At 34.8% G+C, this 15,754-nt stretch overlaps 1 protein-coding gene across 1 annotated transcript in view; it reads right to left on the reverse strand.

Moving 5' to 3' along the window:
• The window catches only part of COL19A1 (collagen, type XIX, alpha 1), a 350,354-nt gene that overhangs the window by 167,904 nt on the left and 166,696 nt on the right, over nt 1-15,754 (reverse strand). Inside the window, exons 13-14 of the mRNA XM_011969393.1 lie at nt 14,967-15,020; nt 13,326-13,361 (exon numbers count right to left, since the gene is read on the reverse strand). Of these exons, the coding sequence (XP_011824783.1) occupies nt 13,326-13,361; nt 14,967-15,020 (90 nt within the window). The remainder of the gene's footprint in view (nt 1-13,325; nt 13,362-14,966; nt 15,021-15,754) is intronic.

Genomic DNA, 15,754 nt, shown 5'->3' on the forward strand with positions numbered 1-15,754 from the left:
AAATGCATAATTTGGACTTTTGATGAAAACAATTTAAAATGCCTTTTGAAACAGAAGCAAACTATAAACAGAAGGGCAGAAGGAGCTATTCTCAAATTATTCATCTAATGAAAGAGATATAAATCACCTCCATGTCGAACGAACCGACTGTAAGTTCTTCCAAAACATAAATCTTCCCTGAGGCTAAAACAAAAATATTTCCATGGTTTTAAGCATCAACTCGCCAGTATTTCTTCACAGAGTAGATAAAAGTAGCTTTGTAATATAGAAAAATAACTTATCTTTTAATCAACTAATTCCCTTACATGTCTTTTGCCCACAAATTAAAAAAAAAAAGGACTGATTTTTAAAAATATTTCAACTGCCTTCTTTCCACGGGCAGATTAGTACCTCAGAAATCCCAATACTGAGTTGGATCACTAGTTTCAGAAAACTAACAATGAATTAAATATAAATTATGCAACTTTAGAAAACTAATAGTGTTGATTCAAATTTAGGCAACTCATAAAGTGTCTAAATAACTCATGTTTTGATATGTGAGGAATTTAAAATAATCTTAAATTGAATAGCCTGTTAATTACTATGCTATAATACATACATTTATATGTACATATAAATATTTATAATACATATAGGCTATAGAACATATATTTATTCTAGTCAGAATGGAAAGAGGAATTACGCTCTGTGGGCATATAACAAGAACCTTCCTATTTTATTCACCTAAAAAGAGATTGTTATAGTTGCTTAGGAATTGTAATAAGAAAGCATTATTTAGTAGTTGAGCCTGTGATTCAAATGTATTTAAAGTTAATAACTTTAAATTACAACACAAGAATTGTGGTAAAAAATAATTTTCTCTGAAATAATTAGATGTCTGTGTATAATACGAACGTAACCACAGTTGTATAAATACTTGCAAACTTTTTATACACGATTCACAAATGATCATTTTTAAAATGATCAACTTAAACCAATTGGTTGCTTTTTCTTAAACCACGTAGGTTTTCTGAATGCAACGACAGTGACTATTGTTTGTTTCTGTGTCTGCAGTGCTTAACACAGTATCTGGCACACAGTAAGCATTCAACTAAGTGAGTGGGTAAAAGAGGAAGGGAGGAAAGGGACCATGTAACTTACTGAGCAATTATTTTTGTTTCCTGTACACACCAACTTAGAAAAAGAATTATTTCAACGATTCCCCCATGTGAATACTATATGATCTCTTGTGCATCAGGGCCATCTGCTAATTGAATGTCATTTGATTTATAAATGACCAGCTGAGATTTTCTCTCCGTTGCTTATGGTATTTAAGGTAGTTTTCTTAGAGTAAAAGCTATGCACCCTCTCTGTGCCTAATTTCTCACTTAAGCTGGATTTATCTGGGCCCCAAGGAGCTGGTATTTAAGTATCATTTAGTAAGCATGTCTAAGGCACTTCTGCTGTTGACAGACTTAACCTTTGGCTTCTGCATAAACATTTGGTGCCATCTGGATGAGTATTTAATAACTCCCCAAAGAGATAGGGCCAGAGCAACACAGCCATTTTCCTAGGAACTAAAATTAGTGGATATATTACATGAAATAGCACTGTTCTACCTTCCTTCACCTGTCTCTCCTCTGACATGACATGCAAAGGCCGGAAGAGAAAAGGAGACGGAGATGTTAACCAACTGTCTCATTTCACTCATAGTTCCTGTCTTGCTTCTGAAGACTTAGTAATGTATTTCAGTAAAACTTTACTGTAAAAAAAGCATTATATTATTTAATTGAGGAGAATCTGGCAATAGTATGTAATAGGAAGGCTATAGAACATATACAATTTTATGAAGTTATATATAAAGATACACTACACTTATATAAAATTAAGGTTTTTAACAACAGATGCCATATAACCAAAGAATTTGTGCTTAGTGTGATTGAGTATTTGAATGTAATGAGTTACAACTAATATTTCAACATGAGAGGAAAAGCTAATATAAAATGCCATTATTCAAATAACATGATTAAACCATGAAATATGTACCTTTAATAGAGGATTTTTATGTCAACATCTTCATGATTTCAGAATCATTTATCAGATTTTCATTATGATCTTGGATATATTATATTTGATCAAATAAATTTGTATACTTATGATAAATACATTTTTCTTATTCAGCATTGGTTTTAGCTCACATATGTCTGCCTTGTAAATCATAAATATCAACAAAAGAGATAATTTAAGTTTACCAGTAACTCACTGGTTAAGTGTCATCTTGACATTAAGTATTATGTTTTCTCACAATCAGAATATAATATCTTTAAAAAATTCTGATTCTGAATAGAGTTTGTTAATATATTTAAATAATTTAGAAAGGAATTTTCATTCTTTAACAGATTATTCAAAAGTGCCTTTTCTAATCCATCATTACTGCAACTGAATACATGACAATGTTATTAGCAATATGGCCATTCCAGATGTGGTAGAACCCAAATACCTTTTGAAAAAATGTGATTTGGTGATATTTTTAAAATGTAGAATTTCAAAAAGTTAGTACATATATATGAAAAGCATATTTATAAGGGAATTTTTCTTTGTTGTTAATAAGCCAGTTGCTTAGAGAATTTCAGCTGAATCACTGCACTATTTGACTGTATTTAGCTTCATTTGTGCTACTGAAAGCATAAGTCTCAAATTTATAGCAAGTTATTTCACATTTTTATTGATAAGAATGCTAAATTTTACCGTATATGAGTTTAACAAGATGCTGAGAAATGAAAAAATGAATAAGGCAAGACATGGTAAAATCTACAACTATAGATTAAAGACTTATTGTATCATACTCACTAGACAAATCACAGGAATTAAAACTTAATAGTCATTCACTCTTCACTGCAAGCCTGAAAATACAAGCAGCACCAGTGCACTGAATCAGAACAATCCATTTATTCTAATTGGCCAGCACTCTGCTTTAAAAAAAAAAAATAGAATATTGGGCAATTTTCTGGAAAAATTACTTCGTTGTGGAGTAACATCAGAAAGAAAGAGAAGAAAATGAGATGAAGTCAGAAATGCAATGAGAGTTGAATTCTGTAAGACTTTGTAGGCCATTGTATGGAATTTGGGTTTTATTTAATTATGTGGGGAAACACTGGAGATTCCGAAAAGAAGAATGACAAGGAACATTCTGGCTTCTTGTGTAAATCATGCAAGAAGAGCAAGGGGAGAAGGAGGGAGACCATTAATTGGCTACTGAAATAATCAAGAGATTTATAATGGTAACTAGGACCAAGTGGTAATAGCAGAGGTGTGAGAATTGGTCAGATTCTAGATATATTTTGAAGGCAAGGTCAATAGAATAAGTAAAGAAATGTGAAGGCTAACTCACTTATGTTTATAGGAGCAAGATATCTAAGTAAATTATAAGTTATTCAGCATCGTATAAAAAAAGGGGGGGCTTCCAGGATGGCCCAGTAGTTATATTAAATCAACATGCTCACAGATAACAACTATAAATACTGAACTACATATAGAACACCTATGTGAAGACACTGGAAGCTCAACAAAAACAGGCAGATACTGGAGGGGAGTCAACATTTAGAAAAATTAAACAGCATGGAGTCAGTTTTCTGTTTTTAAGATGTTTAGTCTGAGGACAGGCTCAAGTCTGGGTCATGGGTTGGCTAAATAGAAAGCCTATAGACTTGCTGGGTTGAAAAATCTGACGACAGAGTTTAGGTCAAATGCAGTTCCTGTAAAGTAAAGTGGGGTTGGTTTGTCAAACCCTGAAATAAGGAAGGAAGTCCCAAATTCTGCATATAAGTTCTCCCCAAATCTCTGGCTGACTCCTAACCAAACATACACAGTGCAAACTGCAAGTAGTTCAGCTTAGCTTAAAATAACAAAACTGGGATTTCAGCTGTTGCCAGCTGTAGGAGAAACAGAGTTTGCTATGTGAGTCTAGCCAATTTAACTGCCTGCCTTAAAAATGTATTAAAGCTCTTCAGAAAAAATGGAATTTAGTATCCAAAATACAATAAAAAATTACTTGCCATACAAGTAAGCACCAAAACATAATCCATTCTAAGGAGAAAAGACAATCAACAAAGAACAACTTGATACTACTAAGATGACAGAATGATTGGAGAAAGATATATATATAAAGATATATATCTTTATATATATAAAAAGATATATATCTTTATATATAAGATATATATCTTTATATATATATAAAGATATATATCTTTATATATATATATAAATATATATATATATATTTTGTTTTGTTTTGTTTTGTTTTGAGACAGAGTCTCGCTCTTGTTGCCCAGGCTGGAGTGCAGTGGTGCGATTTTGGCTCACTGCAACTTCCACCTCCCAGTTTCAAGTGATTCTCCTGCCTCAACCTCCTAAGTAGCCAGGGTTACAGGCATGCCATGCCTGGCTAATTTTTGTATTTTTAGTTGAGACAGCATTTCTCCATATTGGTCAGGCTGGTCTCAAACTCCCAACCTCAGGTGATCCACCCACCTCAGCCTCCTAAAGTACTGGGATTACAGGCATGAGCCACCGTGCCCGGAAAGACTTTAAAGTAGCTATTAAAACTATTCCCAAGGTCAGGAAGTAAAACATGCTCATAATAAATGAAAAGATAGGAAATATCAGCAGAGAAATAGACACTATTTAATATAAAACACACTTCACTAGCTTAAAAATATATATCTGTACTAAAAAATTCACATGATAGTCTTAACAGCAGAATGGAAATGAACAAAGCAAGAGTAGGCTTGACAAGGGCTTATTGGAAATGATCCATTCCCAAGAAGATGGAATTAGATGGGAAAAAAATGAACAGAGTTTTTGGACAAGTGGGACATTGTTGAAAATCTAACATATCTGCCACTGGCATTTCAGAAAGGGAAGAGAGAGAGAATGTATGTTCTGACTGCTTCACTGACTAGCCATTTCTCTATCCTCTCCCTCTACTTGGGCATCCCTATTTCCTAAGGAACAACAATGTTGAAATTAGGTCAATTAATAACCATACAATGGCCTCAAAGTGTTCGAATGAAAGGAAGAGTTGCACATCTCTCATTTTCAATTAAAAGCTAAAAACGATTAAACTTAGTGAGGAAAGCATACTGAAAGCTGAGATACACCAAAAGCTAGGTACCTCCAGCCAAACAGCCAAGTTGTGAATGCAAAGAAAAACTTCTTGAAGGAAATTAAATGTGCTACTATAGTGAATACACAAATGATAAGAAAGCAAAACAGCCATATTGCTGATATGAAGAAAGACTTAAAGATCTGGATAAAAGACCCAAACAGCCACAACATTCCCTTAAACCACAACATTCCCTTAAATCAAAGCCTAATCCAGAGCAAGCCCTTGCCTCTTAATTCTGTGAAGGCTGAGAGAGGTAAGGAACCTGCAGAAGAAAAGTTTGAAGCTAGCAGAAGTTGGTTCATGATGTTTAAGGAAATAAGTCATCTCCAGTATACAAAAGTACAAAGTGAAGCATTAAGTGCTGATGTAAAAGCTGTAGCAAGTTATCCAATATCTTCAATGAAGGTAGCCACACCACGCAATGGGTTTTCAATGTCAACAAAGCAGTTAAAGATGCCATCTGAGACTTTCATAGGTAGAGAGGAAAAGTCAATGCCTGACTTCAAAGCTTAACAGGAAAGACTAACTCTCTAGTTAGGGGATAATGCAGTTTGTGACTTTAAGTTAAAGCCAACACTCATTCTGAAAAAGAGTTATGCTACATTTACCCTGCCTGTGCTCTATAAATGGAATGACAAAGCCTGGATGACAGCACATCTGCTTATAGCATGGTTTACTGAAGAAGCCCACTGTTGATACCACTGCTTAGAAAAAAATATTTCTTTCAAAATATTCCTGCTCTTTGACAATGCCTCTGGTAACCCAAGAGCTCTGATGGAGATGTACAAGGAGACGAATGTCGTTTTCATGCCTGCTAACATAACATCCATTCTTCAGCCCATGGGTGAAGGAGTAATTTTGACTCTCAAGACTTGTTATTTAAGAAATACATTTTGTAAGGCTATAGCTGCCATAGATAGTGCTTCCTCTGATGAATCTGGGCAAAATAAATTGAAAACCGACATTCTACATGCCATTAAAGGCATTTGTGATTCATGGAGGAGGTCAAAATCTCAACATTAACAGGAATTTGGAAGAGGCTGATTCCAAACTCCACGGACGACTCTGAGGGGTTTAAGATGTAAGTGGAGGAAGTAACTGCAGATGTGGTAGAAATAGCAAGAGAACTAGAATTAGAAGTGAAGCCTGAAGATGTGGCTGAATTACTGCAATCACATGGTAAGCTTAAATAAATGAAGAGTTGCTTCTTATGGATGAACAAAGAAAATGCTTTTCTGAGATGAAATCTACTCCTGGTGAAAATGCTGTGAACATTGTTGAAATGACAAGGAAGATTTGAAATATTATATATATTTAGTTGATAAAGTAACAGCAGCATTTGAGAGGATTGACTCCAATTTCAAAAGAAGTTCTATGGGTAAAACGCTACTAAACAGCATCACATGCTACAGAGAAATCTTTCATGAAAGGAAAAGTCAATTAATGTGGCAAACTTCATTTTCGTCTTATTTTAGGAAATTACCACAGCCACCCCAACCTTCAGCAACCACCACCCTGATCAGATAGCAGCCACCAGTAGGGAGGCAAGACCCTCCACCAGCAAAAAGATTACAACTCGCTGAAGCCTCAGATGATCATTAGTATATTTTAGCAATAAAGTATTTTTTAATTAAAATGTGTAAAATTGTTTTTGCACAATATAAATTGTACATTTTATAGGATATGGTATAGTATAAATATAACTTTTATATACACTGGAAAAGCAAAAAAATGGGTGACTTGCTTTACTGCAGTGGTACTGAACTGAACCTGTAATATCTCCAAAGTATGCTTATATTCTGCATTAATCAATCTCTAAGTAGTTTTTAATTTGAATTTGATACTTTGAGATAAACATAGCTATCCTGGTCCCTAACTCCAAGCACACTGTATTATCTTACACTGGGCTGCATCACACATTTACACTTCTGCCCTATATCTGCTAGGCACTTGAATTTTTCTGAATTTTGGCTTCAAGATTATTTTATTCTATTCTATTCTATTCTATTCTATTCTATTCTATTCTATTCTATTCTATTCTATTCTATTCTATTTTATTTTAGACACAGTCTTGCTCTGTCTCTTAGGCTGGAGTGCAGCGGTGCAATCTCAACTCACTGCAACCTCCTCCCGGGTTTAAGCAATTCTCCCACTTCAGCCTCCTGAGTAGCTGGGATTACAGGCATCTATCACCAAACCCGGCTAATTTTTTTTTTGTGTGTGTGTGTGTGTTTTTAGTAGAGACGAGGTTTCACCATGTTGACCAGGCTGGTCTCAAAATCCTGACCTCAAGTGATGTGCCTGCCTTGGCCTCCCAAAGTGCTGTGATTAGAGGTATGAGCCACCATGCCTGACCTGATTTAAAATTTTTAATATTTGTAATAGTTTAGAACACTTCTGTTTTTTTTTAATTACTTTTTAGACGAGATTTAAATAATGCTTGCAGAAGTTAATAGCTTAGGTTTTAAGAGTCAGATAAATGGGCATTTGAATATTAGCTGTGTTATGTAACATCTGTGAACCCTGGACAAGTTACTTAGATATTCTCGTCCTCAGTGCCCTTATGTACAATGTAGTAATAATCATTTTATACCTCACAGGGTTGTTTAAGGTTTGGTTTAAATAATACATAACATTGAATAAATGTCTACCATTCATTATTGATATTATTATTACTTAGAATCTAACAAGATGTATTATTTTTAAAATGGTTATCAGTATAAAAAGGATATAGGGAGGAATAATCAGTTAATTAATTTAAATCAAGTAGAAGAATCTCATATTTATTTCTTTAGAACTTTAAAATTATTATAAGCTGCTATAATGGCTTATTCTATTAACAAAATAGTTGTTAGTACCAAACTAATTAGTGAATTTGGTATTTTCCAAAAAGTGGCTGAAAAGAAATCAGATATTTCATTAAATGGATATTTCATTAATTTTTTATTTTCAACTAGCTGTATTTGCTGAAAATATTCCTAGCAAGACATACATGAAGGTGGGTTTATGGTGGCAAGCATGGATTTTTAGTCTTTCTTTTTTTGTGTGTGTAATTCAACCACATTCCCACCTTCTGGGCTGAAAGTGTTTCCTTTCTTTTTTCCATATCTCTAGATGAAATTTTGTTTAAAAAAAGTACTAAGGGAAGCTTCTTGGCCACTGTTTTACAAAATACTTTCTAGACACTCAAATTATAGATTCACAAATTTGTTCTTGAATTTATTTCTTGATCTTTTGTTGTTAGAATAATCTGGAAAGTCTATAAAACAAGATTTGTAAGTTTATTAATGTCATAACAAAAAGTATAATTCTATTTTTTTCAAGTCAAGTAGATTGACAGAGTGTTTAAAGGTTAAAGGGTGTAAGTGACAATTAATGCCATAAATATCACTTTAACCTCCATGACATTTTTACAGGCCTCAGATTTCTCTTTTCTTCTTATTTTTTCCCCTCAAGGCAGTCACATTGGAGTATTTTCCATGTGACCTGTGAACATGAATCTATAGAAGGATTCAAATGTTATCAAAGGGATTCAACCATGGAGTTTTGAATGGGGTCCCATTTCCTCAAATAATAAAGGGGCACATTGCACCCGGCATTTGCAAACTGCAGCACGATTCTGGTTGGCTTTCTTATTAATCGGTTTCTTACATATTAGAGAGTGAGGAAGCACTGGTCACTGGCAGTAAGAATACTTTCAGGTGGTAGGAAGGGAGAGGTGAAACAAAGGGTAAAAGCTATTGCAGCTGAACCTAACAAATCAAACTGTTTCTAGGACTCCAGTCCGTGTTTCACACCATTTCCTCAATTTTACCTTTTCATACTCCTTTTTAAACTTGGTCTCCCTCACTTCTTTATGCTCTCTCTTCCACTGAGACCCAATTATATATAGACTCAACCAGTTATAAGAGAAAGTATAAATAAGCAACAAAAGTAACATTTAATGAAATAGATGGTTTTATGTATCAGATTTTTTTGATGAACAGGTTCTATGTGATTAAAAAAAATTTTAAGTACCAAAAGCACAAGAATACACAGGGACACAAAAATAACAGCAATAAACATAATCCCAGCTGGACTCAGTGGTTCCTGCCTGTAATTCCAGCACTTTGGGAGGCCAAGGGAGGTAGATCACTTGAGCTCAGGAGTTTAAGACCAGCCTGGGCCACACAGCAAGACTTTGTCTCTGTTTTTTTAAAAAAATTAGCTAGGCATGGTGCCTACCATCTGTAGTCCCTGCTACTTGGGAGGCTGAAGTGGGTGGATCACAAGCCCATGAAGTCAAGGCTACAGTGAGCTGTGATGGGGCTACTGCACTTCCCCCTGGGCAACAGAGTGAAACCCTGTCTCAAAAGAGAAAAAAAAATAGTAATTCCCCCAAAACATCATACAGGATTGCCCCTGCATCAGTAAACTCAGTAGTACAGTGTGCTCAATTACTATTTCTCTTAATTTCTTATTAAACAAAATATGAATAAAAGTAAAGCAAATAAAGAATGTATGGAAAATGTTCAGCTCTTCCCCGTTAGTTATTCTGGGCAGTTCAGCTGTGTGTGCTTTGAGAATTTCTGGAATTCTGTGTCCTGAGTTGTCAATACTGGTTGTCCTTCTCAAGAAGGATTACTGTTGGACTTGCTAGTAGCTTGTAAATGTGGAGATGGACAGTCATCTATCCTCTATAACGAAGTAATCAGGAAGCAAATCATAGGTATGACTAGGAAGGCTGGTCTCTCCTGGAAGCTCCTGAAAGTAATCAGGTTGGGTGTTTTTGATACAAATACTAGTGTAATGAGTAATTCCAAAATTTTGCTAAGATCTATAAGAGAAAGTTGTAAAGAGAGTATTAGACATGCTTTCAGAGCCTTAGTTCTCAAGCGTGGCTGTACATTAGAACTGCTTGGGAAAAATCTCAAACAACTGTTGCCTAAGTCCCTCCCTAGAGATTCTGGCTTTATTGGTATGTGGTGCAGTCTGGGAATCAGAATTTTTAAAGCACCTTGGGTAATTCCAATGTGTAGTCAAGACAGAGAACCATTCATCTTCTTTTTTTTTTTTTTCTTAGACGGAGTCTCTCTCGCTCTGTCGCCAGGCTGGAGTGCAGTGGCGCGATCTTGGCTCACCGCAACCTCCGCCTCCCAGGTTCAAGCAATTCCCCTGACTCAGCCTCCCGAGTAGCTGAGACTACAGGTGCACACCACCATGCCCAGCTAACTTTTGTATTTTTAGTAGAGATGGCATGTTAGCCAGGATGCGATAGAGAACCACTGATCTATGGGAAAAGGCAGCTAGCTGGGAAGAGGGTGCTAAGCCCTTGTGACCAGTGTAGTGCAACAACTAGTAGCATCTGACTCCCTTGGGGCTTGCTAGAAATGTAGAAGCTCAGATCTCACATCAGACTTAGGAATAAAAATATGCATCTGAACAAGACCCTGAGTGTTCCTACGTACACGAAATTTTAAGAAGCATTAAAGGCACCCAAGCCCACAGGAGTACGTGGACATTTAGATGAAGGTTGTAATTAAAGGTATCTTCCTAGCCCTAATTCTCTCCATTTAATGAAGCAGAGTTCAACCCTAACTTCATTTTACTAGTATGCCTCCCTAATGGAAGGAGATAGTTCTTTATTGCTATGTATTAAGTTGGATTTCAAATGAAAGTTGGACTTCTTCAACAATCTAATATAATTTCTTTGAGTAGGAAGAAAGCTTTTTCCATTCTAGTTCCCATAAATAACGGTTCTCAACTCCTGCTGCATATTTAGATCCATTCAGGGAGCTTTTAAAATATACTTGTCCCACATTAGGTTGATTGAATTGGAATTTCTGGGGGTGGAGCCCCAATATTGGTACTTTTTAAAATTCTTCAGTAGATTTTAGTGTGGAGCTAGTTTTGAGAACAATTATGGATGAACTCTGTTTATTGACTCCAATATATCACTGCCTCATTTAATCCAAATATAATGCAGTTAGTCATTTGGGCTTCCTCAAAGACTATTATAAATTATTTCAACTAATAATGTACCAACCTGTATTATAAGATCAGTTAAATATTTCGTGTATTGTAAGTTGGTATTCATTTTAGTTTATCCCTATTTTGTAGGGAAGAGTTGATAATTTATATTAGTAAAGAAAGTAATGTCAAGCATACAAAATAGTAATACCTCAAAAATATGAATATTTTACTTTATGAAATAAAACATTTCATTTCATAGTGTTTTTTCCTTGTCATATTTTTAGACAAGTATGAAATTAGCCTGTAATCTCTAAGTGCTTGACAGCTGAATGGTGCAGAGAGGTATCTTCAAGGTGTTCCTTGGCAGAAAGAAGCTGGCTGCTATTAAACATCCACAAAATATATGTAATTCAATACAATTTTCTGATTGAGAAGCAAAAATTGTATTTCAGGTGAAATAATATATGTAGATTGCATATCGGTCTTTCAACCTGAGTTGAAAATGACAAGGAAATCAGATAACTGAGTAGTTGAGTATATAACTTAGATGAAGAAAAACAGGCATGTGTCTTACATAAAATGAGCAGGTTTAACTAAATGACTGCATATAACTTAGTTGAAGAGAAACAGGCATGTGTCCTAAGGAAAAGAGCAGGCTTAACTAAATCACTGCCAAATAATTTTTTTTTTTTTTTTTTTTTTTTTTTTATTCTACAAAGTGTAAGGCTGGGCACAGTGGCTCAGGCCAGCACTTTGTAATCCCAGCACTTTGGGAGGCCGAGGCGGGTGGATTACCTGAGGTCAGGAGTTCCAGACCAGCCTGACCAATATGGTGAAACCCCGTCTCTACTAAAAATACAAAAATTAGCCGGATGTGGTGGCGGGCACCTGTAGTCCCAGCTACTCAGGAGGCTGAGGCAGAAGAATCGCTTGAACCTGGGAGGCGGAGGTTGCAGTGAGCCGAGATCATGCCACTGTACTCCAGCCTGGATGACAGAGTGAGACTCCGTCTTAAAAAAATAAAATAAAATTCTACAAAGTATAAAAAAACTGAATACAATGCACTTACAACCTCCTCTCAAATAGTCTTTCTTTTCATGCTTAAAATAAAAGCTTAAACCATAAAATTCCACTGCAAATTGAACGAGTTATCCCCAAGTAAGTTACCTATTTAGTTCCTTAGGTTTTCTACATATCAAAAAACATTTATGTGGGAGTTGTAATGATTATTTGTGTAAGACACTATTAATATATTTTTCATAATGCGATTTTTAAGTACAAAGATAAATATAAATATTATTAAAATCACACAGTTTTTGAGATTCCTACGTTCTGCCAGTGGGAAGGGCTCCGTCCAGATTCCTAGAATACTTTTTAAAATCTGACCTTCTATAATCAGAATAGGTCTTTGAATACTACTGACTTAAATGCTTAATTTATCTCACTAGGTAATAGCAACATAAAATTCAAAAGACCTCAGGCTATAGAAGATCTTTAAAAAAAAAAAAAAACTGTCCTCTTTTCCATTAGGCTTAGAGTCTTTCATTAGTTAAATAAGAATCTTTAATCGCCTATGAAAAAAGTCTGTAATAGTAAATTGTATCTGAATATGAGAATCATATATTTATTAAGTGCTTAATATATGACGTACCATTTGATTGAGAACAATCTCATTATGTGCACACTATAAACTTTTCTCATAAATTTGTCACTAAAATATTGCAATTTTATCATCTGCAAATTTTAGAAGCAAATCATAGAGGAAAATAACAATGGTTTTGGATGGTGTTGGGAGAATGTAACTATCAGTTCCATAGGTAGCTGTTTTTACTCACTGGGTGATTAGAGTTTGTTTTGTCCTTTTGCAGCTTTTAAGGCAAGTAGGACTGTATCTGATTCCATTTACGTTAAACCTGATGTTAAGAGTGCATAATCAAATATTTAGGAGACACAATTATGAGCCATATGGAGGATAGAGGAAATTGCTCAGGGTAGGTACTGATTCCAGACTTTTATTGTAACTACCTGTATGATCTTGGGTCAGGTATTTCACTGATGTGGGCAGATGCCCAATCTTTAAAATGTGGAGGTTTGGCTACATGTACTCGAAGTCACCTTCAATTCTTAACTCTGTGATTTAAATTCTGGTTTAGTCATGATGTAATATGAATAATAAACAGAATAATGGATTTCAATTTTGAATTTTGATTTCAAGAATACTTACGGGTAAGGCTGGTGGTCCTGGGGGTCCGGTATCTCCCTAAAATAGATTAAAGAAAAGTTACAATTACCACTAGTCCCTTTTTGCACATTATTTATACATTTCTAGGTGGATAGAAGCAATATATAGAGATAAATCTTAAAGAATAGAAAAATAGAATTTCATACTGATAAAAGTCTCTGCATAAAGAAAATATATCATATCCCTTTTCGCTTTCATGATATAAAAATCACCTTGCATACTCCATGCTTTTTGCAACAGCAGGACTTGTTTTGAAAGCTAAAATAATCTAATTTTCTATTCTTTTGTCTACTAATCCAAAATTAGAAATAATATATTTTCAAGTATGTTTACTTGCCAATGGAGCAGCTGGGAAGTGTCACGGCGATAGATAATTTGTCTGACAAAGTTAGTATGAGGATCAGCAGAAATAATAAGTGGATCTCCCCATTTCATGCCTCCCAGCTGCAAGAAGCAGTCCCATGGCCTCTTCTAAAGCTCTGCTGAATTGGCATTGCATTTGCCATCAACTGTAAGAGGATTTGCCTATATTTATGTATTTTTGAACACTAAAATTGCTTTGCTGATCTATGTGAATACAAATTTCCAGGTGGATATATCAACAAACTATTCCACATCTTTAAAAAATGGTTCATCTAAAAGTTCACTATTTTCCAATTTCTATGTCACCTTCATGCTTTACTTTCCCAGGAACTTTATTTATTTCATAAGAACTCTCAAACATTAAAGACCAAACATCCTTTCTATGGTTCTTATTTAGGTGCACATTATGGAGGCCATGTACTATATAGCATGGGGTATCAGGGTGCTGTAGTCAGTCTCACACTGAGTATCTTTAGGACTTTCTCTTTTCTCAATATAGCCAACTCAAAAGTTAAAACTTAGCATTATGTATTCATTGTTTTTGGAACAATTGAATTAAAATAGCCAACAGTTGCTAAGGAACACTGATGTGGCTTAAATCAGTCACTGGGGACTCGTTTGCAGGATCACCTTTAACACAGAGATAAATATTGAAGATGTGACAAGGATTTCTAAATGTGCTAAAAATGGAGAACAAAATACATTACAAAACACATATACATACAATTTTCATCAAATTGGGATCACCCAACTACTTTATTCAAAACAATCCTTGCTTTTTACTATTTCTTAATTTCCTTTTCAAGATCGTTGCCAACATGTCATTATGAAATAACTTATTTTATGAGAAAAAGTGGCAGAAAATGGAATAGTTAGATTAAGACTGAGATACAAAATTAGCTTATTTCCAAAAGCCACTTGCCTCACCATTATGGCAGCAGCTCAGTGTTATTGGCAAAGTTTTCCAATACAGGTCACACTTGCTAATTTGATGATTGAATACCTAATGTTGTTAAGCAAGGGTGAGAAAAGGGAAATCTTATAAATACAAGTTAATGTCAACTAGCAATTGTTCATTTAGTCTTTTCAAACTAATCAAATGAACAAAAAGGCTATTCTTATTCAGATGCTATTAATGTAACAGCCTTTGGTTAATTTTAAAATGCTTTTAGGAGATAAACAGTATCAATGAGAAGTCACTGTATAGGTTGGCAGAGTTTTCTTAAAGAAAGGTTGGGCTTGGCTGGGTAAACACAATACCTTTTCTCCTTTTGGGCCAGGTAGACCACGAGGACCCAAGTCACCTTTCAAACCCTGTAGAAAGAATATAACCAATACACAGTTCACAGAAAGCTTTAATTTCTAACAAGTCATTGGTAACAAAATAAATCATAATTTACTGAACTTCCAAATCCCATTCTTCCTTTTGTAGTATAGAGAGAAACAGAGACAACTGGCACTAAAATGATAAGCAACATCTGTGCCGTGGTGGGCACAGATACATTAAATCAGCGCGAGTCCTCAATACTGCATATTTGTGCAACTTTGCTTCCTGCTAAAATTACATTAATTCACCATCTGGGAGAATATCATTTAGATCTATATGAGCTTTTAAGTATCCACTTTGGATTAAATTTGTGGATGTTGTAAATACCTCTGATTTAGCATTGATTTGGCCTTTGTTAAGCTTGCCAAAAAAATTCAAGAGTAAAATCAAAAACATTTTTATGTCTCTATCAAGAAATCTAATTGTGAGGGGAAAAGGAATGAAAGATGTATTCTTTTGCTGTCATACAACTGGAGCTAAAATATAATCTCTTGCCTGCTTTAAAGTATGTTCTAGTTCTCTAATTCCCATCTTTTATACCTGGATTTATAAAGATGTCAAATGAAACTATGTATGACACAGATAGAATATCAGATAAATATTTTCATAAGTCCTCTGGACTGTTGGATGTTTTAATGGGCATTTAGTTGATCTGACTAAGCAATGACAGCTTTTGAGACTACCACAATAGATTGTACCGGAGGAGATCAGCTTTACAGCT

The sequence above is a fragment of the Mandrillus leucophaeus genome, unplaced genomic scaffold (genome assembly GCF_000951045.1).
Source record: "Mandrillus leucophaeus isolate KB7577 unplaced genomic scaffold, Mleu.le_1.0 Scaffold889, whole genome shotgun sequence".
Lineage (NCBI taxonomy): Eukaryota > Metazoa > Chordata > Mammalia > Primates > Cercopithecidae > Mandrillus > Mandrillus leucophaeus.